Source organism: Coregonus clupeaformis, chromosome 12 (genome assembly GCF_020615455.1).
Source record: "Coregonus clupeaformis isolate EN_2021a chromosome 12, ASM2061545v1, whole genome shotgun sequence".
Classification (NCBI taxonomy): Eukaryota; Metazoa; Chordata; class Actinopteri; order Salmoniformes; family Salmonidae; genus Coregonus; species Coregonus clupeaformis.
This window is the reverse complement of record NC_059203.1, coordinates 20,334,542-20,362,490: the sequence shown is the minus strand read 5'-3', so window position 1 is coordinate 20,362,490 and position 27,949 is coordinate 20,334,542. Positions and strand designations below refer to the sequence as shown.

The 27,949-nt window shown below is 45.8% G+C and overlaps 2 protein-coding genes across 5 annotated transcripts; both read right to left on the bottom strand.

The window, feature by feature from the left end:
* Positions 1–51: 51 nt before the first annotated feature.
* mcm2 (minichromosome maintenance complex component 2) lies at positions 52–21,607 on the bottom strand. The gene is made up of 16 exons (XM_041891918.2): positions 21,521–21,607; positions 20,339–20,532; positions 19,997–20,160; positions 19,664–19,788; positions 19,336–19,474; positions 17,435–17,654; positions 16,965–17,172; positions 16,418–16,552; positions 15,964–16,155; positions 13,849–13,942; positions 13,396–13,646; positions 12,761–13,000; positions 12,375–12,617; positions 11,985–12,167; positions 8,166–8,321; positions 52–689 (listed from the first exon to the last, which is right to left on the bottom strand). Exons 1-16 carry the CDS (start codon positions 21,524–21,526, stop codon positions 579–581), a joined length of 2,661 nt encoding a protein of 886 aa, XP_041747852.2. The 5' UTR covers positions 21,527–21,607; the 3' UTR covers positions 52–578.
* ccdc51 (coiled-coil domain containing 51) lies at positions 21,308–25,445 on the bottom strand. Of its 4 annotated transcripts, none has more exons than XM_041891921.2 (4): positions 25,388–25,445; positions 23,729–24,163; positions 23,243–23,407; positions 21,308–23,016 (listed from the first exon to the last, which is right to left on the bottom strand). In XM_041891921.2, the coding sequence occupies exons 2-4, from the start codon at positions 24,101–24,103 to the stop codon at positions 22,195–22,197; spliced, it is 1,362 nt and encodes a 453-aa protein (XP_041747855.1). In that variant the 5' UTR covers positions 24,104–24,163; positions 25,388–25,445; the 3' UTR covers positions 21,308–22,194. The 4 variants fall into 4 exon arrangements, with proteins under 4 accessions (XP_041747855.1, XP_041747856.1, XP_041747853.1 ...); XM_041891922.2 differs by lacking the exon at positions 25,388–25,445 and adding an exon at positions 24,733–24,880; XM_041891919.2 differs by lacking the exon at positions 25,388–25,445 and adding an exon at positions 24,754–24,880.
* Positions 25,446–27,949: the final 2,504 nt, after the last annotated feature.

Sequence of the window (27,949 nt, the reverse complement as noted above, 5' to 3'; positions counted from 1 at the left end):
CACAAAATTTGATACAAATAAGCTTTTTGTGCGTATGGAAAATATAAGGGATTTTTTTTTTTCAGCTCATGAAACCTGGGACCAACACTTTACATGTTGCGTTTATATTTTTGTTCAGTGTAAATGGTACAGTCATCAATTATGCAAGACTTTAGTTCTGGGTTAACCAAGATGAATCCACAACCATTGTAGGTCAACTTTCAAAACATGAATACAGCTCAACCATAAGATTACAAAAACACTTCATTTTTTGATAACACACAAGCTGTGTTCCAAGATGAAAAAGTAGAAAAGTTGGTCATGAAGAAATATATAGGTTACATTCACACACGTCGTACATGAATCCAGACAAATTGTAACATTGATAAGAAATTGGGCTATTTTAGGACTTAGAATTCTTCCTTCTTCCAACAACAGGGTGACAAACATTTACAAGTATTTACACATCCAGACAGAAACTGTCCCAAATGGCACCCTATGGGCCCTGGTCAAAAGTAGTGCACTACGTAGGGTACAGGGTGCCATTTAGAACGCAGAGGGTAGTCTTTTTTACTCCAGGCAACAGCAGATAGACAGATTTAGAACTGCTGCAGGATCAATTTCTTCTTCATGTCGTGAGAGAACTTGTTGGATCGGAACGCCTCGCTGTCATAGAATGCTGACAGGTTGTGAATGCTGATCTGTCTGGCCTGGGGAAGGAGAGAACAGAATAATTCAACTATACTGAACAAAAAAAAAAAAAAAAATGCACCAATTTCAAAGATTTTACTGAGTTACTGTTCATATGAGGAAATCAGTCAATTGAAATAAATTCATTTGGCCCTAATCTATGGATTTCACATGACTGGGAATACAGATATGCATATGTTGGTCACAGATAAACCCCCCCCAAAAAAAAGGGCCTCAATGGGTGTCAGGATCTCATCACGATATTTCTTTGCATTGAAATTGCCATTGATAAAATGCAATTGTGCTCGTTGTCCATAGCTTACGCCTGCCAGACCATAAACCCACCGCCACCATGGGGCACTCTTTTCACAGCAAATCGCTCACCCACACAATCGCCATACATGTTGTCTGCGTTGCAAGGCCAAACTCTAAAATGACTGGAGGCGGCATATGGTAGAGAAATGAATATTACATTCTCTGGCAACAGCTCTGGTGGACATTCCTGCAGTCAGCATGCCAATTGTACACTCCCTCAACTTGAGATATCTGTGGCATTCTGTTGTGTGACAAAACTGCACATTTTAGAGCGGCCTTTAGTCCCCAGCACAAGGTGCACCTGTGTAATGATCGTGCTGTTTAATCAGCTTCTTGTCAGGTGGATGGATTATCTTGGCAAATTAGAAATGCTAACAGGGATGTAAACACATTTGTGCACAAAATGAGAGAAATAAGCTTTTTGTGCGTATGGAAAATTTCTAGGATCTTTTATTTCAGCTCATGAAACCAATACTTTACATGTTGTGTTTATATTTTTGATCAGCGTACAGTGCATTCGGAAAGTATTCAGACTCCTTCCCTTTTTCCACTTTGTTACGTTAGCCTTATTCTAAAATAAGGCTAACGGGGGGAGAACAAGTATTTGATACACTGCCGATTTTGCAGGTTTTCCTACTTACAAAGCATGTAGAGGTCTGTCATTTTTATCATAGGTACACTTCAACTGTGAGAGACGGAATCTAAAACAAAAATCCAGAAAATCACATTGTATGATTTTTAAGTAATTAATTTGCATTTTATTGAATGACATAAGTATTTGATCACCTACCAACCAGTAAGAATTCCGGCTCTCACAGACCTGTTAGTTTTTCTTTAAGAAGCCCTACTGTTCTCCACTCATTACCTGTATTAACTGCACCTGTTTGAACTCGTTACCTGTATAAAAGACACCTGTCCACACACTCAAACAGACTCCAACCTCTCCACAATGGCCAAGACCAGAGAGCTGTGTAAGGACATCAGGGATAAAATTGTAGAGCTGCACAAGGCTGGTATGGGCTACAGGACAATAGGCAAGCAGCTTGGTGAGACGGCAACAACTGTTGGCGCAATTATTAGAAAATGGAAGAAGTTCAAGATGACGGTCAATCACCCTCGGTCTGGGGCTCCATGCAAGATCTCACCTCGTGGGGCATCAATTATCATGAGGAAGGTGAGGGATCAGCCCAGAACTACACGGCAGGACCTGGTCAATGACCTGAAGAGAGCTGGGACCACAGTCTCAAAGAAAACCATTAGTAACACACTACGCGGTCATGGATTAAAATCCTGCAGCGCACGCAAGGTCCCCCTGCTCAAGCCAGCGCATGTTCAGGCCCGTCTGAAGTTTGCCAATTACCATCTGGATGATCCAGAGGAGGAATGGGAGAAGGTCATGTGGTCTGATGAGACAACAATAGAGCTTTTTGGTCTAAACTCCACTCGCTGTGTTTGGAGGAAGAAGAAGGATGAGTACAACCCCAAGAACACCATCCCAACCGTGAAGCATGGAGGTGGAAACATCATTCTTTGGGGATGCTTTTCTGCAAAGGGGACAGGACGACTGCACCGTATTGAGGGGAGGATGGATGGGGCCATGTATCGCGAGATCTTGGCCAACAACCTCCTTCCCTCAGTAAGAGCATTGAAGATGGGTCGGGGCTGGGTCTTCCAGCATGACAACGACCCGAAACACACAGCCAGCGCAACTAAGGAGTGGCTCTGTAAGAAGCATCTCAAGGTCCTGGAGTGGCCTAGCCAGTCTCCAGACCTGAACCCAATAGAAAATCTTTGGAGGGAGCTGAAAGTCCGTATTGCCCAGCGACAGCCTCGAAACCTGAAGGATCTGGAGAAGGTCTGTATGGAGGAGTGGGCCAAAATCCCTGCTGCAGTGTGTGCAAACCTGGTCAAGACCTACAGGAAACGTATGATCTCTGTAATTGCAAACAAGGGTTTGTGTACCAAATATTAAGTTCTGCTTTTCTGATGTATCAAATACTTATGTCATGCAATAAAATGCAAATTAATTACTTAAAAATCATACAATGTGATTTTCTGGATTTTTGTTTTAGATTCCGTCTTTCACAGTTGAAGTGTACTATGATAAAAATTACAGACCTCTACATGCTTTGTAAGTAGGAAAACCTGCAAAATCGGCAGTGTATCAAATACTTGTTCTCCCCACTGTATATACACTGCTCAAAAAAATAAAGGGAACACTTAAACAACACAATGTAACTCCAAGTCAATCACACTTCTGTGAAATCAAACTGTCCACTTAGGAAGCAACACTGATTGACAATACATTTCACATGCTGTTGTGCAAATGGAATAGACAACAGGTGGAAATTATAGGCAATTAGCAGACTGTCCAGAAGTTGGCGGATGCTTTAGTCCAGGTCTGGGAGGAGATCTCTCAGGAGACCATCCACCACCTCATCAGGAGCATGCCCGGGCGTTGTAGGGAGGTCATACAGGCACGTGGAGGCCACACACACTACTGAGCCTCATTTTGACTTGTTTTAAGGACATTACATCAAAGTTGGATCAGCCTGTAGTGTGGTTTTCCACTTTAATTTTGAGGGTGACTCCAAATCCAGACCTCCATGGGTTGATAAATTTGATTTCCATTGATAATTTGTGTGATTTTGTTCTCAGCACATTCAACTATGTAAAGAAAAAAGTATTTAATAAGATTATTTCATTCAGATCTAGGATGTGTTATTTTAGTGTTCCCTTAATTTTTTTGAGCATTATATATGTATTTTTTTTTCTTCTCATCAATCTACCCACAATACCCCATAATGACAAAGCGAAAACAGGTTTAGACATTTTTGCACATTAAAAATAAACACTGAAATACCTTACTTACATAAGTATTCAGACCCTTTACTATGAGACTCGAAATTGAGCTCAGGTGCATCCTGTTTCCATTGATCATCCTTGAGATGTTTCTACAACTTGGAGTCCACCTGAGGTTAATGCAATTGATTGGACATGATTTGGAAAGGCACACACCTGTCTATATAAAGGTCCCTGAGTTGACAGTGCATGTCAGAGCAAAAACCAAGCCATGAGGTCGAAGGAATTGTATGTAGACCTCACAGACAGGATTGTGTCGAGGCACAGATCTGGGGAAGTGTACCAAAAAATGTCTGCAGCATTGAAGGTCCCCAAGAACACAGTGGCCTCCATCATTCTTAAATGGATGAAGTTTGGAACCACCAAGACTCTTCCTAGAGGCTGGCCGCCCGGCCAAACTGAGCAATCGGGGAGAAGGGCCTTGGTCAGGGAGGTGACCAAGAACCCGATGGTCACTCTGACAGAGCTCTAGAGTTCCTCTGTGGAGATGGGAGAACCTTCCAGGACAACCATCTCTGCAGCACTCCAACAATCAGGCCTTTATGGTAGAGTGGCCAGACGGAAGTGACTCCTCAGTAAAAAGGCACATGACAGCCCACCTAAAGGACTCAGACCATGAGAAACAAGATTCTCTGGTCTGATGAAACCAAGATTGAACTCCTTGGCCTGAATGCCAAGCATCACGTCTGGAGGAAACCTGGCACCATCCCTACAGTGAAGCATGGTGGTGGCAGAATCATGCTGTGGGGATGTTTTTCAGCAGCAGGGACTGGGAGACTAGTCAGGAACAAGGGAACGTCATACCCAAGAAGACGGAATACCTCATTTCTACCAGCATGTCACATGTGCAACCAGAGAGAAAAAATAAATAAAAAAATCTATGCCACCTTTACTCCACACACAGAGACTCATACAAAGCTCTCCCTCCATTTGGCAAATCTGAGCATAATTCTATCCTCCTGATTCCTGCTTACAAGCCAAAACTAAAAGCAGGAAGTACCAGTGACTCGCTCAATACGGAAGTGGTCAGATGACACGGATGCTATGCTACAGGACTGTTTTGTTAGCACAGACTGGAATATGTTCCGGGATTCATTCAATGGCATTGAGGAGTATACCACCTCAGTCAACGGCTTCATCAATAAGTGCATTGACGACGTCGCCCCCACAGTGACTGTACGTACATATCCCAACCAGAAGCCATGGATTACAGGCAACATCCGCATCGAGCTAAAGGCTAGAGCAGCCGCTTTCAAGGAGCGGGACACTAATCCGGACGCTTATAAGAAATCCCGCTACGCCCTCAGACTAACCATCAAACAGGCAAAGCGTCAATACAGGATTAAGATCAAATACTACTAAACCGGCTCTGACACTCTTCGGATGTGGCAGGGCTTGGAAACTATTACGGACGACAAAGGGAAACCCAGCCGCGAGCTGCCCAGTGACGTGAGCCAACCAGACGAGCTAAATGCCTTTCATGCTCGCTTCGAGGCAAGCAACACTGAAGCATGCATGAGAGCACCAGATGTCCCGGACGACTGTGTGATCACGCTCTCTGTAGCCGATGTGAGCAAGACCTTTAAACAGGTCAACATTCACAAAGCCGCGGGGCCAGATGGATTACCAGGATGTGTACTCAAAGCATGCGCGGACCAACTGGCAAGTGTCTTCACTGACATTTTCAACCTCTCCCTGACCGAGTCTGTAATACCTACATGTTTCAAGCAGACCACCATAGCCCCTGTGCCCAAGGAAGCGAAGGTAACCTTCCTAAATGATTACTGCCCCTAGCACTCACGTCGGTATCCATGAAGTGCTTTGAAAGGCTGGTCATGGCTCACATAAACACCATCATCCCGGAAACCCTAGACCCACTCCAATTCGCATACCGCCCCAACAGATACACAGATGACGCAATCTCAAATCGCACTCCACACTGCCCTTTCCCACCTGGACAAAAGGAACACCTATGTGAGAATGCTGTTCATTGACTACAGCTCAGCGTTCAACACCATAGTGCCCTCAAAGCTAAGGACCCTGGGACTAAACACCTCCCTCTGAAACTGGATCCTGGACTTCCTGACGGGCCGCCTCCAGGTGGTAAGGGTAGGCAACCAACACATCTGCCACGCTACTTCAATACTGGGGCCCCTCAGGGGTGCGTGCTGTACTCCCTGTTCACCCACGACTGTGTGGTCAAACACGACTCCAACACCATCATTAAGTTCGCTGACGACACAACAGTGGTAGGCCTGATCACCGACAAGACGGCCTATAGGGAGGAGGTCAGAGACCTGGCAGTCTGGTGCCAGGACAACAACCTCTCCCTCAGTGTGAGCAAGACAAAGGAGCTGATCATGGATTACAGGAAAAGGCGGGCCGAACAGGTCCCCATTAACATTGACGGGGCTGTAGTGGAGCGGGTCGAGAGTTTCAAGTTCCTTGGTGTCCACATCACCAACAAACTATCATGGTCCAAACACACCAAGACAGTCGTGAAGAGGGCACGACAACACCTTTTCCCCCTCAGGATACTGAAAGGATTTGGCATGGGTCCTCAGATCCTCAAAACGTTCTACAGCTGCACCATCGAGAGGATCCTGACCGGTTGCATCCCCGCCTGGTATAGCACCTGCTCGGCATCTGACCGTAAGGCGCTACAGAGGGTAACGCGTACGGCCCAGTACATCTCTGGGGCCAAGCTTCCTGCCATCCAGGACCTATATACTAGGCGGTGTCAGGAAGGCCCAGAAATATTTTTGTCAAATACTCCAGGTCATCCAAGTCATAGACTGTTCTCTCCGCTACCGCACAGCAAGCGGTACCGGAGCGCCAAGTCTAGGACCAAAAGGCTCCTTAACAGCTTCTACCCCCAAGCCATAAGACTGCTGAACAATTAATCAAATGGCCACCCGGACTATTTACATTGAGCCCCCCTCCATTTGTTTTTACACTGCTGCTACTCGCTGTTTATTATCTATGCAGTCACTTTACCCCTACCTACAAATTACCTCGACTAACCTGTACCGCCGCACATTGACTCGGTACCGGTATCCTGTGTATATAGCCTCGTTATTGTTATTTTATTGTGTTACTTTTTATTTTATGATTTACTTTAGTCTATTTAGATAATATTTTCTCTATTTCTTGAACTGCATTGTTGGTTAAGGACTTGTAAGTAAGCATTTCACAGTAAGGTCTACCTATTGTATTTCGGCGCATGTGACAAATACAATTTGATTTAATTTGAGGCTGAAATCGCTGCCAAAGGTGCTTCAACAAAGTACTGAGTAAAGGGTATGAATACCTTAGTAAATGTGATATTTCCAGGTTTATTATACATTTGCGAAAAAAAAAAAAAAAACTGTTTTAGCCTTGTCATTCTGGGGTACATTGTGTATAGATTGATGAGGGGAAAACAATGTAATCCTTTTTAGAACAAGGCTGTAACGTAACAAAATGTGGAAAAAGTCAAGGGGTCTGAATACCTTCAGAATGCACTGTACATGGGGGAAACTATTGAACTTCACAAAAGGTCCCAAATTATTTTTAATGCACTCAAGACATAGAATGTTGCATTTATATTTTTGTTCATTGTATATTTTACATTTACATTTTTTGTCATTTAGCAGACGCTCTTATCCAGAGCGACTTACAGGAGCAATTAGGGTTAAGTGCCTTGCTCAAGGGCACATCGACAGATTTTTCACCTAGTCAGCTCGGGGATTAGAACCAGCGACCTTTCGGTTACTGGCACAACGCTCTTAACCACTAAGCTACCTGCCGAAACATGATTATTCCCCAAGGGGAAGAACAGAAATAGAAAACAACTTCACACGATTGAGATTATGCCAACAGTTAGCATCTCGCTAGAGTGCAGATGAGGGAAAACCATCTCAGATTGAGATTATGCCAACGGTTAGCATCTCGCTAGAGTGCAGATGAGGGAAAACCATCTCAGATTGAGATTATGCCAACGGTTAGCATCTCGCTAGAGTGCAGATGAGGGAAAACCATCTCAGATTGAGATTATGCCAACGGTTAGCATCTCGCTAGAGTGCAGATGAGGGAAAACCATCTCAGATTGAGATTATGCCAACGGTTAGCATCTCGCTAGAGTGCAGATGAGGGAAAACCATCTCAGATTGAGATTATGCCAACGGTTAGCATCTCGCTAGAGTGCAGATGAGGGAAAACCATCTCAGATTATTGAGATTGCACCATGGTTACCAGCTTGGTATAGTACATTAGAGGAAATTAAAAGGAAGACACCATTCATTGAGACACCACCATCATGACTAGCAGCTCATCATTACCTTGTCCACCAGGTCTTTCTCTGGGATCTCGATGGTGTCCTGCTGGGCTCCATATCGGTTCCTCTGATACGCCACCTGCTCTGACACCAGCTGCTTCAGGATGAACAGCAGCAACTCATTGTTGTCTTTTCTGAACGCCAGGTAACGGGCAAACGTCTAGAGAGAAGAGGAACCGAGGGATATCAAATCAAATCAAATTTTATTGGTCACATGCGCCGAATACAACAGGTGCAGACATTACAGTGAAATGCTTACTTACAGCCCTTAACCAACAGTGCATTTATTTTAAACAAAAAAGTAAGAATAAAACAACAAAAAAGTGTTGAGAAAAAAAGAGCAGAAGTAAAATAAAGTGACAGTAGGGAGGCTATATATACAGGGGGGTACCGTTGCATAGTCAATGTGCGGGGGCACCGGCTAGTTGAGGTAGTTGAGGTAATATGTACATGTGGGTAGAGTTAAAGTGACTATGCATAAATACTTAACAGAGTAGCAGCAGCGTAAAAAGGATGGGGTGGGGGGGCAGTGCAAATAGTCCGGGTAGCCATGATTAGCTGTTCAGGAGTCTTATGGCTTGGGGGTAGAAGCTGTTGAGAAGTCTTTTGGACCTAGACTTGGCACTCCGGTACCACTTGCCGTGCGGTAGCAGAGAGAACAGTCTATGACTAGGGTGACTGGAGTCTCTGACAATTTTGAGGGCCTTCCTCTGACACCGCCTGGTATAGAGGTCCTGGATGGCAGGGAGCTTTGCCCCAGTGATGTACTGGGCCGTACGCACTACCCTCTGTAGTGCCTTGCGGTCAGAGGCCAAGCAGTTGCCATACCAGGCGGTGATGCAACCAGTCAGGATGCTCTCGATGGTGCAGCTGTAGAATTTTTTGAGGATCTGAGGACCCATGCCAAATCTTTTTAGTCTCCTGAGGGGGAATAGGCTTTGTCGTGCCCTCTTCACGACTGTCTTGGTGTGTTTGGACCATGATAGTTCGTTGGTGATGTGGACACCAAGGAACTTGAAGCTCTCAACCTGTTCCACTACAGCCCCGTCGATGAGAATGGGGGCGTGCTCAGTCCTCTTTTTTTTTCCTGTAGTCCACAATCATCTCCTTTGTCTTGGTCACGTTGAGGGAGAGGTTGTTGTCCTGGCACCACACGGCCAGATCTCTGACCTCCTCCCTATAGGCTGTCTCATCGTTGTCGGTGATCAGGCCTACCACTGTTGTGTCGTCGGCAAACTTAATGATGGTGTTGGAGTCGTGCCTGGCCATGCAGTCATGGGTGAACAGAGAGTACAGGAGGGGACTGAGCACGCACCCCCTGAGGGGCCCCCGTGTTGAGGATCAGTGTGGCAGATGTGTTGTTACCTACCCTTACCACCTGGGGGCGGCCCGTCAGGAAGTCCAGGATCCAGTTGCAGAGGGAGGTGTTTAGTCCCAGGATCCTTAGCTTAGTGATGAGCTTAGAGGGCACTATGGTGTTGAATGCTGAGCTGTAGTCAATGAATAGCATTCTCACGTAGGTGTTCCTCTTGTCCAGGTGGGAAAGGGCAGTGTGGAGTGCGATAGAGATTGCATCATCTGTGGATCTGTTGGGGCGGTATGCAAATTGGAGTGGGTCTAGGGTTTCTGGGATTATGCTGTTGATGTGAGCCATGACCAGTCTTTCAAAGCACTTCATGGCTACAGACGTCAGTGCTACGGGTCGGTAGTCATTTAGGCAGGTTATCTTAGAGTTCTTGGGCACGGGGACTATGGTGGTCTGCTTGAAACATGTTGGTATTACAGACTCAGTCAGGGACATGTTGAAAATGTCAGTGAAGACACTTGCCAGTTGGTCAGCACATGCTCGGAGTACACGTCCTGGTAATCCGTCTGGCCCTGCGGCCTTGTGAATGTTGACCTGCTTAAAAGTCTTACTCACATCGGCTACGGAGAGCGTGATCACATAGTCGTCCGGAACAGCTGGTGCTCTCATGCATGCTTCAGTGTTGCTTGCCTCGAAGCGAGCAAAGAAGTGGTTTAGCTCGTCTGGTAGGCTTGTGTCACTGGGCAGCTCGTGGCTGTGCTTCCCTTTGTAGTCTGTAATAGTTTTCAAGCCCTGCCACATCCGACGAGCGTCAGAGCCAGTGTAGTATGATTCAATCTTAGACCTGTATTGACTCTTTGCCTGTTTGATGGTTCGTCGGAGGTCATAGCGGGATTTCTTATAAGCGTCCGGGTTAGAGTCCGTTCCTTGAAAGCGGCAGCTCTACCCTTTAGCTCAGTGCGGATGTTTCCTGTAATCCATGGCTTCTGGTTGGGGTATGTACGTACGGTCACTGTGGGGACGACATCATCGATGCACTTATTGATGAAGCCAGTGACTGATGTGGTGTACTCCTCAATGCTGTCTGAAGAATCCCGGAACATGTTCCAGTCTGTGCTAGCAAAACAGTCCTGTAGCTTAGCATCTGCGTCATCTGACCACTTTTTTATTAGCCGAATCACTGGTGCTTCCTGCTTCAGTTTTTGCTTATAAGCAGGAATCAGGAGGATAGAGTTATGGTCAGATTTGCCAAATGGAGGGCGAGGGAGAGCTTTGTATGCGTCTCTGTGTGTGGAGTAAAGGTGGTCTAGAGTTTTTTCCCCTCTGGTTGCACATTTAACATGCTGGTAGAAATGAGGTAGAACGGATTTAAGTTTCCCTGCATTAAAGCCCCCGGCTACTAGGAGCGCTGCATCTGGATGAGCGTTTTCCTGTTGATTAATGGCCTTGTACAACTCATTCAGTGCAATCTTAATGCCAGCATTGGTTTGTGGTGGTAAATAGACAGCTATGAAAAATATAGATGAAAACTCTCTTGGTAAATAGTGTGGTCTACAGCTTATCATAAGATACTCTACCTCAGGCGAGCAAAACCTTGAGACTTCCTTAGTATTTGATTTTGTGCACCAGCTGTTGTTCACAAATATACACAGACCGCCGCCCCTCGTCTTACCGGAGTCTGCCGTTCTGTCCTGCCGATGTAGCGTATAGCCTGCTAGCTGAATGTTGTCATTGTTGTCGTTCAGCCACGACTCCGTGAAACATAAGATATTACAGTTTTTAATGTCCCGTTGGTAGGATAACCGTAATCTTAAATCGTCCATTTTATTCTCAAAAGCTTGAACGTTGGCTAATAGGATTGATGGGAGAGGCAGTTTACTCGTTCGCCGTCGGATCCTTACAAGGCACCCGGATCTGCGTCCACGATATCTCCGTCTCTTCCTCACGCGAATGACGGGGATCTGGGCCTTGTCGGGAGTCTGTAGAATATCCTTCGCGAACGCCTCGTTGAAGAAAAAGTCTTCGTCCAATACCAGGTGAGTAATCGCTGTCCTGATATCCAGAAGCTCTCTTTGGTTATAAGAGACGATGGCAGAAACATTATGTACAAAATAAATTACAAATAACGCGGAAAAACACACATAATAGTACAATTGGTTAGAGGGCTGTAAAACGGCAGCCATCTTCTTCCGGCGCTGTCTACCAATGTCGAGTTTCAGAATAAAAAGCAGCAGCTTGTCGTCTCGTCTGAACGCCAGGTAACGTCTAGAGGACCAGGAATCAGTGTTTCAGACATACTGTATTCACCTTGTTCTGACAGACAGTCCAATCCTAATTTAGTAATAGTGTATGACCACTAAGGGGAGACAAATCTATGTTGGGCTTTTTCACTCCTGCACAATCTTACCCTTTACAGAACTGTGTTTTCATCCATGCAAATGAACTAGAACACATATGACCCCTTTCCCATTGCAAAACGTTTTGCTACAGTTTGCTCTAGCGAACATCCCCGCCCACCTTCCGCATGCTCCTCATGACGCTGAACTTCTGCGTGTCGATGAAGCTCTCCAGCATGACTCTGATGGCCATGTTGACGTCATCCTCCACCACGTAGTCTCGGAGGTGCATCCTGGCGTGGGCCTCCGCCATGCGGATCATAGACTCGATGTGACGCACCGTGATGGGGATGCTGCCTGTCGCCTACACAGACACAACACATGAAGCTATTGAATCAATATTGACAGTACACAGTTTGGATATATGATGGGTCACGACGCCCCTCAAGCATTATACACACACGAAATCGACCCATGCCAGCTATGGACTTGCATTAGCTCCCCAGGCATTAGCTCAGCTAGCTTACAGTCTTATTGGAAGAGGGTTCGAATCACCGGTTGTAACACTCACCATGGACTCTTTGCGTAGGTCGCTGTAGATGCGAGCCACCTTATCCTGGTCCATCTGGTTGAGTTTGGGCCGGACCCTTTCCTTGGAGTACATGATGTATTTCCTCAGCAGCTCCTGGGGGATAGGAGGCACGTCTGTGGTGTTGGGCAGAACCACCTCCTCCAAGCCAGCCATGCCACCCTCCTTGTTGCTGGGATGGTGCTTGATGTGGCTGCCCACCACGAAACGAGCCAGCATCTCATCCTATAAAATGGTGGACAAAGACAAGTGCCTATTCATTCAGCCAACTAACAAAACATCCGGTCATGTCATTACAGGGATGATGAGGTAACAAACGTGAAACATTTGAATAATAGAAATCTGAGAAGTTGGCCAACAGTCTTTACCTGCACTGGGTCCACAGTATCTCTGACCACACACAGGACGTCAAAACGAGACACGATGGGCTCGGTCAGATCCACGTTCTCAGAGAAGGTCAGAGACGGGTCGTAGCGACCACCAATAGGGTTGGCAGCAGCGATGATAGTGCAGCGTGCCTGGAGCGAGGTGACGATGCCAGCCTTGGAGATGGAGATGCTCTGCTGTTCCATGGCCTCATGGATACTGGTCCTGTCTGCGTCGTTCATCTGGAGAGGAGAGACATGTTGAGCACTGCAGTCCACAGGAGTGTCATGGCCAGGAAACACTCTAGACTTCTTATTCCATGTTATTGTTAGGAGCTTTTCCCTGACATGACCTGACCAGAAAATACTCCTGGCCCTGCACAAGGCACTGACATTTTTTAAAACAAATTCTTTACTTTGAATGTTGCTGGGAATATACTATACTTAAGTCTCCCTAGTCTAACCCACATCCTCAAACCCTTTCCCCCACACCTTCACAAGCCCTTCCCCCACACCTTCACAAGCCCTTTACCCCACACCTTCAAAGTCGATGACACAGACCCCTCTGTCCGCTAACACCAGGGCTCCAGCCTCCACTCCCTTAGTCTAACTAACCCAAATCCCTTTCTCCCTCTCACCTTATCAAACTCGTCGATGAGACAGACCCCTCTGTCCGCTAACACCAGGGCTCCAGCCTCTAGGGTCCACTCCCTGGTGACCGGGTGTCTCTGTACGTAGGCGGTCAGGCCCACAGCGGAAGCTCCCTGGCCTGTGGTGAACACCGCTCTGCTGGCCACCTTCTCCACGTACTTCAGGAACTGGGACTTGGCCGTACCAGGGTCACCGCACAGGAGCACGTTGAGGTCACCACGCACCTTGTGCTTCCCACCTGGAGAAGAGAGGGTAAGGTAAGAGGAAGGATATATCATAACCGAGGATTGAGTAGCCAACCAGGGTGGCCCTCATCCAAGACAGCTACTGGAAATGCAGGTTTTTGCTCCAGCCCTGATCAAAACAACCAACTCTGTTTGAAGGAAGGTTGTTCTCCAGAAGGAAGGCTGGCTACCGCTGATGTTGAATGGTCCACCAACCTGGGTTCTTGGGCTCTCCACCAAACAGAGCCAGAGCCAAGCCTCTCTTGATGTCTTCATGGCCGTAGATGGAGGGGCCTATACTGGCAAAGATCTGCAGAGACAGGAGACAGAGCAGGGGATGAATAGGGTATACCAGTAGGCATGATATGACGACAGAAAACACGACCAGAAAGGAGTTACTAAAAGCCCATCTATCTACGGATATTGACAATTAACATTTGCTATATACACTGACCAGGTGAAAGCTATGATCCCTTATTGGTGTCATCTGTTAAATCCACTTCAATCAGTGTCGATGAAGGGGAGGAGACAGGTTAAAGAAGGATTTTTAAGTCTTGAGACAATTGAGACATGGATTGTGTATGTAAGCCATTCAGAGGGTGAATGGGCAAGACAAAATATGTAAGTGCCTTTGAACAGGGTATGGTAGTAGGTGCCAGGCGCACCGGTTTGTGACAAGAACTGCAACACTGCAGGGGTTTTCACGCTCAACAGTTTCCCGTGTGTATCAAGAATGGTCCACCACCCAAAGGACATCCAGCCAACTTCACACAACTGTGGGAAGCATTGGAGTCAACATGGGCCAGCATCCCTGTGGAGCGCTTTCGGCACCTTGTAGAGTCCATGCCCCGATAAACTGAGGCTGTTCAGACGGCAAAAGGAGGGGGGTACAATTTAATATTAGGAAGGTGTTCCTAATGTTTTGTACACTCACTGTATATTGTGCTGCAAGCCATTAATAATGGTTTCCACAGTATGTCAATGGCCTTGTATCTGTTGCTATTAAATACACCATACATAAATAAGAGGGAAGACTTGTGACTACAGGGTCCTCCTTGTTAAGTTCATGTATCCCTATATTTCTGTTATTATGGTGTAGGGGTCTCACTGGAGACGGACCTGGCCTGAGTGTGATGGGGACTAGGTACTGTGGTAATACGGTGAGGTAAACGTTAAACTGGAACCTAGTCGTTGTGTCATTTTGAGTTAACACTCCTAACTCAGCCTCTCTCTGTTGGGCTCGTGGTCTGACATCGTCCCAGCAGAGTCCCTCCTAACTCAGCCTGTCTCTGTTGGGCTCGTGGTCTGACATCGTACCAGCAGAGTCCCTCCTAACTCAGCCTGTCTCTGTTGGGCTCGTGGTCTGACATCGTACCAGCAGAGTCACTCCTAACTCAGCCTCTCTCTGTTGGGCTCGTGGTCTGACATCGTACCAGCAGAGTCCCTCCTAACTCAGCCTGTCTCTGTTGGGCTCGTGGTCTGACATCGTACCAGCAGAGTCCCTCCTAACTCAGCCTGTCTCTGTTGGGCTCGTGGTCTGACATCGTACCAGCAGAGTCCCTCCTAACTCAGCCTGTCTCTGTTGGGCTCGTGGTCTGACATCGTCCCAGCAGAGTCCCTCCTAACTCAGCCTGTCTCTGTTGGGCTCGTGGTCTGACATCGTACCAGCAGAGTCCCTCCTAACTCAGCCTGTCTCTGTTGGGCTCGTGGTCTGACATCGTACCAGCAGAGTCCCTCCTAACTCAGCCTGTCTCTGTTGGGCTCGTGGTCTGACATCGTCCCAGCAGAGTCCCGCCTCTTTCCTAACTCAGCCTGTCTCTGTCTGGGCTCGTGGTCTGACATCGTACCAGCAGAGTCCCTCCTAACTCAGCCTGTCTCTGTCTGGGCTCGTGGTCTGACATCGTCCCAGCAGAGTCCCTCCTAACTCAGCCTGTCTCTGTTGGGCTCGTGGTCTGACATCGTACCAGCAGAGTCCCTCCTAACTCAGCCTGTCTCTGTAGTCCCTCCTAACTCAGCCTGTCTCTGTTGGGCTCGTGGTCTGACATCGTACCAGCAGAGTCCCTCCTAACTCAGCCTGTCTCTGTAGTCCCTCCTAACTCAGCCTGTCTCTGTTGGGCTCGTGGTCTGACATCGTCCCAGCAGAGTCCCTCCTAACTCAGCCTGTCTCTGTTGGGCTCGTGGTCTGACATCGTACCAGCAGAGTCCCTCCTAACTCAGCCTGTCTCTGTTGGGCTCGTGGTCTGACATCGTCCCAGCAGAGTCCCTCCTAACTCAGCCTGTCTCAGATGTGCTCACGTTCTGACATTTTACCAGTAGGTGCTACTAACTTACCCTCTCTCCGATGCGCTCGTCCTTGGACAGCGCCACGATGGCCTTGATGTCCTCGTCAGTGAGCTCAGCCACGGCCACTTTGTTGTCTCTACAAGCGATATGATTGGCCATGATGACCGTAGCGAATACTGGGAAGCCGTTGGCCATGTTCAGAGAGCCGTCATAGTTGTTGTTGTAGATCCCTGTCAGTTCCTGGAGGAAAATAGTTATTTATTACCTTCATTTAACCAGTCAACATTGTCTTTTACAATAATGATCTAGAATGTTAACTGGGATAAGAAAACAAAACAAGTAAAAAAACACGGATGTTCAGAACGGGCTACTAAAATCATACTTGATGCAATGACATTTGTCTTTCGTCTCCCAACCCTGTACATCACACTAGCAGATAATGTTACAGTGTCCTACAGTGTTTAGAATTAGAGAGGTCAGTTCTGTTAGGAGTCAGACTCACTATTTCGTCTCCAGGTTTGCATTGGTCCACCAGGTCAGCCAACAGGATGGCATCTTTGGAGCGTGGGAGGCGGCCAGCGGCGATCTTCCCGGGGCTCTCCTGGATGGTGATTCGCTGGTAGTTCTGGTACACAGTCTGACAAAAAAAATAAAAGAGAAAAATAAAAATAAAAAAATCGGTCTTATTTATTTTTTCCAATGCCTAGTCTTCATCTGTTAGCCAGCCCCTCACTCAGCCTTCACACACTGGTGAAGAATTAGCAATTAGCCCTGAGATTAGTGAGCCCAACTGTCGATCTCGGACCTTCAAAATATCCTCTTGGTCTAATGGTTAAGACGTTGAGTTGGCAAGCGGGAGACCCAGGTTTGATTCCCAACATTTAACCATTTGGTCCCTGGACTGATTGGTCCAGTGAATCACCTCCATGTTGATGACTGAGGGACTGGCTTCACTTCCTGGTTCCAACCTTATTAGATACTCTATTTTTATTGGTCTACTCATGTTTCTAACCCTTTTTAAGAGTATTTCTATTGGTCGACTGACTCACCAACTCCATATTAATGTCAAAGGGGCCGAAAGACTGGCACTCAGGGCAGGACCCTGGCTTCACTTCCTGGTTCTGGGACTGGAAGAAGGGCCCCATGATGAAGTTACACTTGTTACAGTTGTACTTGACCATGCCCAGCTGGGGTAGAACACCTGTACAGCAGGTCACCACTCCACTGGTACGGATCAACTGGTTCAGGTGGAGTTGTCTGGAGACGAGAACAGGAAAATAAAGGAACATGTATTGGAAAGAGGCAAAGCAATCATATTAGTCCTATAGAGAGAGAGTGATGCCTGTGTGCATGGGAGTTCCCTTCACTCTACTGCTCTATCCCTGTTACAACTGTAGGACATTAGCCTCTCGCCCTGCTGTTGTTGCAAAAGTTGGCCAGATCTACTAAAATGTGTATCGCCGAGTCTACTTTTAAAATCATTGAAGACATGTGATCATCATTTCCTGTCAGTATTTACCTGAGGGATCGCAGCTCCTCGACCAGGGGCAGGTTGCAGATCCTGACGTGGATCTCGTGGGCGATGCGGTCGTATTTGGGGTACATGGTCAGGACCACCTCCTTGGCTGCCTCGTCAAATATCTTCAGCATCTCAGTAGGCGCCTCAGGCAGGAAGTAGGCCAGGACATGCTCCCTGGCTGCTAGGTCCTCGTAGTTCACCACCAGACTCTCCTTGTTCTCTGGATGGGGTTGGTTCAAATACATCAGTAATGTAGTCTTCAAGACTGTGAACCTTTAGACATAGTCAAGGTCAACCCATTTCAAGATTCAGTTAAGAGTAAAGCCAGGTGCAGAATCCCTAATGTAGTAGTTATCTTATCGTTTGTTCTCCAACCTCTTTTTAAATAGTGAGCCAACGTGTTTTCAGCACTTCCCGGACTGATCAAAACTAGTTCTCATGGCTCTCTCGTCTCTCTGCAGCAGATGTATAGTGAGCAATGTTAGGAATATCAAACCGCAATACATATCGTATCAGCACCTACGTATTGTGATATCGTATTGTGAGGTCCCTGGCAATTCCCAGCCCTACTATAGATGCAAGGTGATTTGTAAATTTTCAGTGATTCTCTGCAGTCCGACTCAATCTCAAACATGTGACTTCAGAACAGACCTAACAACAAAGTGCCATATGCGTGATCTTCAAATACACTACGACCAAAAGTATGTGGACGCCTGCTCGTCGAACATCTCATTCCGAAATCATTGGCATTAATATGGAGTTGGTCCCCCCCTTTACTGCTATAAAAGCCTCCACTCTTCTGGGAAGGCTTTCCACTAGATGTTGGAACATTGCTGTGGGGACTTGCTTCCATTCAGCCACAAGAGCATTAGTGAGGTCGGGCACTGATGTTGAGCGATTAGGCCTGGCTCGCAGTCGGCGTTCCAATTCATCCCAAAGGTGTTCGATGGGGTTGAGGTCAGGGCTCTGTGCAGGCCGGTCAAGTTCTTTCACACCCATCTCGACAAACCATTTTTGTATGGACCTCGCTTTGTGCACAGGGGCATTGTCATGCTGAAACAGGAAAGGGCCTTCCCCAAACTGTTGCCACAAAGTTGGAAGCACAGAATCTTCTAGAATGTTATTGTATTTCCCGTCACTGGAACTAAGGGGCCTAGCCCGAACCATAAAAAACAGACCAAGACCATTATTCCTCCTCCACCAAACTTTACAGTTGGCACTATGCATTCGGGCAGGTAGCGTTCTCCTGGCATCCGCCAAACCCAGATTCGTCCGTCAGACTGCCCGATGGTGAAGCGTGATTCATCACTCCAGAGAACGCATTTCCACTGCTCCAGAGTCTAATGGCGGTGAGCTTTACACCACTCCAGCCATTGCCATTGCGCATGGCGATCTTAGGCTTGTGTGTGGCTGCTTGTCCATGGAAACCCATTTCATGAAGCTCCCGACGAACCATTCTTGTGCCGACGTTGCCTCCAGAGGCAGTTTGGAACTCAGTAGTGAGGGTTGCAAGCAAGGACAGATGATTTTTACACGCTACGCGCTTCAGCACTCAACAGTTCCGTTCTGTGAGCTTGTGTGGACTACCACTTTGCGGCTGAGCCGTTGTTGTTCCTAGACGTTTCCACTTCACAATAACAGCACTTACAGATGACCGGGGGCAGCTCTAGCAGGGAAGAGATTTGACTAACTGACTTGTTGGAAAGGTGGCATCCTATGACGGTGCCACGTTGAAAGTCACTAAGCTCTTCAGTACGGCCCATTCTACTGCCAATGTTTGTCTATGGAGATTGCAGGGCTGTGTGCTCCATTTTATACACCGGTCAGCAACGGGTGTGACTGAAATAGCCCAATCCACTAATTTGAAGAGGTGTCCACATACTTTTGTATATATAGTGTACCTTTGCACATGTCGCTGATCTTCTCCTTGAAGACGTTGTGGCCATTCTCATCTACGTGGGTGCGCAGGAAGTTCTTGAAGCGGTGGTAGATCTCCAGACGTGGCGCGGCCATGACCACCCACTCCCTGACAGAGTGGCCCTGCAAGCAATCCAGCCATCAATACATCCATCCACCAATTAATCCATCAACCATCCAATTAATCAAGCCATCAACCAACCAATGAATTCATCCATCCATTGTTTGTATAGCACATGTTGTACAAGGTAAAAATACAATGCGCTTCACAGTTGAATAAATCAATAATATGAATAAATATTTGATTATTACCTTCATGTCCTCCAGGTTCTCGATGCTCTCGATCATCTCCTCGTCTTCTGCCCCAGTGCCCTCTGCAGCCCGCTCCGCCAGGCGACGCCTCCGGGCTGGGCGCTCTTCATCCTCATCCTCACTGTCTGTTAGGAGGAAGAGGAAGGTGATGAGGAGGTGGAGAGTTGAAAGGTGATGAGGAAGAGGAAGGTGATGAGGAAGTGGAGAGTTGAAAGGTGAGGAGTTTCTTAAGCTGACCATTGAGTGTCGTTTCAATCCCCCAGTCTAAGATTAGAACAACTAATCTTATGGTCAGAAAATATATAACAGACTATGAAAAAGAGAAGTCCTCACCATACAGCAGTCCTCTCCTCAGCCTGCCTCCCTGCTCCCTGTCTCTCCTCCTCATGGCGTCCTCGGCAGCAGCCCTGGCTCCAGGAGAAAGCTCTGACAGCTCCTCATCAAGATCCAGACCCTCCACCTCATACCTGTCCAGCTCAGGGATGGCTCGATAGTCTCTGCATGGGAAGAGGGAGAACGTATAAGCAAATATGATTGTATAAACCTATACAATTTGTGGTATAAGTCCTTAGTAAACATGGTATAACAGTTATAACCTGAAAACACTACATGTAAAGCACTATAGTATAAGACTACAGGGACTGAACACCTCCTGCTCTCCTCTCCCTTGCTCACCTCTCCATTGCATCTCCAATCAGTTCCTCCCCGTCTCCCTCCTCCTCCTCCTCCCCAGGCAGAGGTCCTTCACCCAGGAGCCCCTCCGACTCATCCTCGAAGGGGGGAAGGTCTCTCCCAGGGCTGGAGGTCAGGTCCCCCCGCCTGGAGCCTCTGCTGGGGCTGGTTGCCATGTGATATGACTCAGATGAATCCTGACAACGGAAAAAATAACCGTCAGTCAAATCAGATGTATTTTGCATGTTACATTTGCTACAGATGTTGCATTTGATATATTGTAGAGTCCATCTATTGTCTTAACACATATAGTTTAGTGCTAGATAGCTTGCTAGCTAAGACTAATATGCCTATTCCTTAAACATGGTTAACAAAGGCTCAAACTGTGGTAAACAGAGTTTACTAGCCGGCTAGCTAACGTTAACTACGTAACAGTCATTTATTGATACATTAACATTTTAGTCATTTAGCAGACGTTATTATCCAGAGCGATTTATAGGAGCAATTAGGGTTAAGTGCCTTGCCCAAGGGCACATGTCAGATTTTTCACCTAGTCGGCTCCGGGATTCGAACCAGCGACCTTTCGGTTACTGGCCCAACGCTCTTAGCAGCTAACTTTCATAGTGACAATGGGGTGCCAATGACATGCAAATATGTGCCTAACTATGATGGCTGACAAACTGGCAATCTCTAGCTAGCTAACAATAGAACCCATGCAGATCAAATGTTTTGCGTAACTTAGTTAGCCAACTACATAGCGAGGAACACTTAGTTACCTATATAATATAAACTATTAACTACAGATTTTAGATCAGTTTGATGTCTAACTAGCTAGCGAACTAATGAACATTAATCAAATTATGGATGTAATGTTAACCAGCACATGATTTGTCTGTCCCAGATAACGTGGGTCGATTCCTGACACTTTCTTTCTCAACTTTGACTGGCGAACAAAAGACATCACGATCAACAGAAATTCTCGGCTAATTTATCAAGGAACATACACAACTATTCAATTCAATGGGCTTTATTGGCATGGGAAACATAGGTTTACATTGCCAAAGCAAGTGAAATAGATAAACGTGAAATAAACAATCAAAAACAACAATCACCTATCTGTCAAATAAGAAATATGTTGAAACATCATATGTGAATATATTGTTGATTTTGACAATAATCACTCACCGCCATTATTTCGTGCTTGCTTCTCTATTGCTTCCACGCAAATGTTTTTTTTACATTTGTTTTACCACACTTACTTTTCGCGCGAAATCGTCACGTGATATAGAAAGCGCGCGAAATGTCATGAATATGTAATATTAGAACCAAAGAGCAGCATTATGATTGGTCGGAGTACTCTGTGAAAGGCCAATCTAATGTAATGCCGGATGTACCTTTGGATACACTCGATTTGTTTCACCCAGCAAGCCGGGTAACTGATTTTCAGTTGTTTTACTGAAGACGTGAGAAATAGAATTGTGCCGTGTTCTCACATATTAACCATATTTTCTTTATGAAATACACATGATATATTACGCTAATTTTTACTGGAATGAGAAATTATTTTTGCAACAATGTATAGAACAATCTACATTAAAAACATGACTAAATATTTGACAATGTATAATAGATAGTACTCTAATTCAAATATTTTACAATGTATTACATTTGATTTTCATATAGATACAGCACTCTAATTATTTTTATTTTAAGTAATTGATTTCACATCAGTGCATGGTTCATTTTACCTGTAGTAAAAACATGAACAGCAATCACAATATTAATTTGTAATCATTTCATTGTAAATCAAGATGGACCTTGTAAGATTAATATCACTCTCTTACAGTACATAACATTAGTTAAACACCTCTAAAGAGGATATACAGTGCAGGAACAGTGACAGCAAGCGCACCGTATGCCAGAACAGTGTTGTACATGGTAGTCTGGCCTATTGAGGCTTCAAGTCTTTTCTCCGTCTGGTCAAGACCTTGCATAACGCTCTTAGTGTCGCAAACAAACATCTGTGAATCTTGCTGACTTATAACTACTGACTGCTTTTCTTCCCTATGATAAGTCTCAATCAAATTTTGAACAGCCAGAAGTTCCGATTCCACCTTCCCAACACTCTGTTCAAGCTGTCCTAGCTGTGGCTGGATGCCTTCTACAAGACTCTGTGCTTTCTGACTATAAAGCAATATCTCTTTCAGAACTGTCTCGGAGGCACTCGGAGAAGGCTGGTGTGGAGGTGGAACCACGATGTGTTCTGGAACCGGAACAGGAGCTGCCACTGGCTTCTTCACATCCTCCTTCTCAGCCACCACCTGAGCTGCTCTATGCTGAAGTGTCACCCTCAGGGTGTCTATAAGGCCTCTCAGCTCCTGTTGTTGTGTCTTATGCATACCGGCCTGGACTTTTATAGCCTCCTGTAGACTAACAGGTCCTTTCTGAGCCTCCAGTAGCAAGGTCTTCAGCTCCTGTAGGCGTACTCTGTTGATATAGGTTGACCCCATGACCCCTATCAAAGCTCCGAGCACTGAGCCTATCACGGACCAGTTCTTTGTGCGCTCCGCCCGAGTCCGCTCTTTTTCGTGGCTCGCACGCACACCAGCTGAGAATAAGGCAAACTTCTCTCGTTCTGCACTCTCTGCGTTCTCGTAGGCTGTCCGCAGGCGACGCTCCTCCTACAAAAATTGTAAAAATGTTTTATTTTCTTTATAAAAACGTGTACAACAAGTGCATAACTAAAGTCCCCCAGTGTGAGTCTCTTCAACTCAAGCACAACAAAACTGCTTTGCAGCTGAGACTGTGTGTGTGTGTTTTCATGGGATTGGGCAATGTGACAGCAAAAATATACATTCCTATTCAACAATCGATCGTAAATCTGATTATGTCTCTTGACAGTATTACCTGCAGCAGCTTGTGCTCCAGCGTGGCCAGCTCCAGGTAGTGGGCCTCCTCTCGTGAGACCCGATCCAGTCGGTCTCTCACCTCCTTCAGCCTAACCTGTAGGGCCTCCAGGCTGCCATGGGCCTCACGCACCATCCCTCTGGCCACCATGAAGGCCCTCTCTGCCTAAATATACAGATGATTAGAAGTTTAGGGAAAGTATATGATCTGACCAGGAAAACCTCTGAGGCCTTAAGTTATAAGCTATGGGTCTTGAGCTGTTCAGATTACAAGTTTAGGAAACTGTGATGAATAGAGATGGGAGTTTTTCCTGACCACCTGACCTGAGCAGGAAGAACTCTGGGCACTAGTTATAGGCCTCCAGACATAACCTATAGACAGGACCCAGAGTTTTTCCCTTGTTAGGTATGTGGTCAGGAAAAACTAAGACTCAAGTGACACAACCTCCAGTTTCATATGCCTGACTTGCCTTCTATACTGACTTACCTCTGTGACTTGAGACTGAGCATCTCTGACTTCATTCAGGCCGACAAACTCCTCGTACCTCTCCCACCAGTAGTTAACTGTGTTTGAGGCAGTGGTCATAGACTTCTGCCCCCACTGTGACGCTGTGCTCACAGATTTCTGTCCCCACTGCTTCCCCAAGTCAGTCAGATTCTGTATTGTAGCCACGGCACGCTCTTGAATAGGAACAACAGGTTTGTCCGCTATGTCATCTTTTGGACGTGATGGCGGATGTTGTTGTGTGCTGTAGGTCCTGCTGAAATACACTGTCCCTCTAACCGTTCCAGTGATGTTGAAACGGTAGAGACATGATGTTCCATGGCACCATGGTATGAGCTGTTTACCTCTGTACCTCATTGACAAGTCAGTGGTTTATATTCACTATGCTGCTAAAGCACAAGACATTGGAGCTGCCACCTGTAAAAAACAAAAACAGTACAGTCAAAGCCTGTATCAAAGTACATCGGCTGTTGAGGTATCAATTAATGTTTATCAATGTTTTATATTGTTTCGACATTGCTATAAAAAATGATATAATAACTGTAGCACAGTTCAGTTCGCTAGATCTTCCAAAACGCCACTGTCTTGGTTACTGTACTTTGTATCCCTCAGGCATTTCCTGTATCCTTGTATCACCCCTGCTTCGGATATGCTGACCTATCTGGAGGATAATATCTACATTTCTGCAACACTGCAGAAGCTCGGTTGACCTCTACAATGCTGATGTTTATGCAATTCATTGAAAATCTATGGCCATTTTGAATGTCATCCATGACGCAGTGGCTGAGACTCCCAATGAATTACCATAGATAGCGGCCTAGCTAGCTAGCATAGCTACCTAGCTAGCTAGCATAGCTAGATGGCTTGTTAGCATAACTATCTAGCTAGCTAGCAGCTGACAGTTTTCAAACTTGCTTTAGGCAACCCAAGGCTAAATACACATCATGTTCTAGTCCTGGCTATTGATCTCTGATTTGTTTTTGTACCCAATAAGTATAATCACGTACCGGTTGTCTTCAAGTATTAAGCAAATTATCAGCTGGCTACAGAACGTACATAGCAATTCTATCATACATTTCTTATGATCAGGCACATCACAGACATCCTGCATCCGGTTTAGAGTGGAAGTAAGGTCCTAACAGCGGCAATTAGAAACAAAGATTGTCTAATATATTGACAAGATAGTCAAGTGACCACTAACAATTAAAATACACTTTCTCAAATACGTAAGCAAAGATTATGGATATACTGACAAGATACACGTCTCTCTGCCCTAACAGTGGGAATCGTTGTCCACAAAGCGGCACGGCAGGCAGTGTAGCTCCCGTCTACCCTTTCTTTGGATTAGTGGACACATCTCATTATTGTCATCTTATTTTTAACATTCGATGAGGGTTGTTGATGTCAACAGCCTGTATTCAATGGAGAGAGACGCTATATTATGAATATGCATAGCAATCTCGAGACAACTCCAATATAAAGTGTTTTTTCTCAAAGTTGCCGGAATGTCATGTGTCCTACTTTTGTCAGTACACTCATAACAACTTAAGCAGTACGAAACTTCTATTCGATCAAATAAACCACGCGTAGAAAATAAGCCATTCATTTTTTTTGTTGACCAAATTCAACACTCTCATTGACCTCTACACGAAAACCCCTTGATTGGAGAGCGAAACAACGAAAAAACGCAGCCGAGTTGGGCGTCTCTTCCTCTTCTTTTCTGATGTAAAGCATGCGGGAAGAGACCAGATCAAGTGGGAACATTCTAGCCAATGAGAGGGTAGATACGCATGTGACCAACATGCCATAGAGATAGATATAGCTAGGCCTCATCTTTGTATCTGTGCCATTATAGCATCTATGACAGCATGGGCAGCGTCATTGAGGCTATCTCCATTTTTAAATAGTCAATTGTATTTTTCTTCATTGGCAGATTGCTCCCAACTCAGGATTCCCAACCCAGTTAACTCCTTTAAAATGGTGGAAGCCCTCAATGGCTAATTACCATGCTAAAACAAGTTATATACATGATGAGTCATCTATCTGTCTCTATAACAACAGGCATAACTCTGATATAAAGTCATTTATTTTTCAAAGTTGTTGAAATGCCACGTGAGTCCACCTATATCAGTGGATTCATAATAACCTAGCTAGCTATTAAGAAACGTATATTCGGTCAAATAAGCCTAACGTGGCAAATTAGCAATTACATTTCTTGTTCACCACATTTGACACAATGACCTCCATACAAACATTGCTCACTTCGTGGGTTTATTTACGTGACCTGAGAAGTGGGTGACGATCGCCGGACAATGGGAGAAGCGGAGCTGGAGCTTGAATCTGATGTGGGAAAGGAAACATCTAGTGTTTGTGGGAGCTCGTTTTATGGGAGGACTGGGGCCTGATCCGTGGACAGTATCCGAAAGATGAAGAAAGCCTTGGGAAAGTACAGTCGGTGAACATCACGAGGAGTGAGCTTGTATTGATTTTGTGCATTTCTGCTGACCAGAAAAAGGTTGAAAGAATGCCAAGAGTGTGCAAAGCTGTCATCAAGGCAAAGGGTGGCTACTTTGAAGAATCTCAAATATAAAATATATTTTGATTTGTTTAATACTTTTTTGGTTACTACATGATTCCATATATATATACATACACACACATATAGTGCATTCGGAAAGTATTCAGACCCCTTGACTTTTTCCACTTTGTTACGTTACAGCCTTATTCTAAAATTGATTAAATTGTCGTCCCCCCCCCCCCACTCAAGGACATTCAGAAACGTGTCCCTAAGCCACTCCTGCATTGTCTTGGCTGTGTGCTTAGGGTCGCTCTGGAGCAGGTTTTCATCAAGGATCTCTGTACTTTTCTCCGTTCATCTTTCCCTCGTTCCTGACTAGTATCCCAGTCCCTGCCGGTGAAAAACATCCCCACAGCATGATTCTGCCACCACCATGCTTCACCGTAGGGATGGTGCCAGGTTTCCTCCAGACATGACGATTGGCATTCAGGCCAAAGAGTTCCATCTTGGATTCATCAGACCAGGGAATCTTGTTTCTCATGGTTTGAGAGTCCTTTAGGTGGCTTTTGGCAAACTCCAAGCGGGCTGTCATGTGCCTTTTAATGAGGAGTGGCTTCCGTCTGGCCACTCTACCATAAAGGCCTGATTGGTGGAGTGCTGCAGAGATGGTTGTCCTTCTGGAAGGTTCTCCCATCTCCACAGAAGAACTCTGGAGCTCTGTCAGAGTGACCATCGGGTTCTTGGTCACCTCCCTGACCAAGGCCCTTCTCCCCCGATTGCTCAATTTGGCCGGGTGGTCAGCTCTAGGAAGAGTCTTGGTGGTTCCAAACTTCTTCCATTTAAGTATGATGGAGGCCACTGTGTTCATGGGGACCTTCAATGCTGCTGCAGACATTTTTTGGTACCCTTCCACAGATCTGTGCCTCGACACAATCGTGTTTCGGAGCTCTACGGACAATTCCTTCGACCTTGGTTTTTGCTCTGACATGCACTGTCAACTGTGGGACCTTACATAGACAGGTTTGTGCCTTTCCAAATCATGTCCAATCAATTGAATTTACCACAGGTGGACTCCAATCAAGTTGTAGAAACATCTCAAGGATGATCAATGGAAACAGGATGCACCTGAGCTCAATTTCGAGTCTCATAGCAAAGGGTCTGAAAACGTATGTAAATAAGGTATTTCAGTTTTTATAAGGTATCACCTGTTTTCGCTTTGTCATTATGGGGTATTGTGTGTAGATTGATGAGGATTTGTATTTATTTAATCAATTTTAGAATAAGACTAACCTAACAAAATGTGGAAAAAGTCAAGAGGTCTGAATACTTTCCGAATGCACTGTATATATAGATCTCTCTCTCTCTCTCTCTCTCTCTCTCTCTCTCTCTCTCTCTCTCTCTCTCTCTCTCTCTCTCTCTCTCTCTCTCTCTCTCTCTCTCTCTCTCTCTCTCTCTCTATATCTATCTATCTATCTATCTATCTCACAGAAGGTTGGTGGCACCTTAATTGGGGAGAACGGGGTTGTGATAAAGTCTGGAGCAGAATTAGTGGAATGCTATCAAATACATCCACATCCACCATTCCATTTACTCCGTTCCAGCCATCATTATGAGCCGTCCTCCCCTCAGCAGCCTCCACTGATATAGATATATATATATACTGAACAAAAATAGCATATTCATTA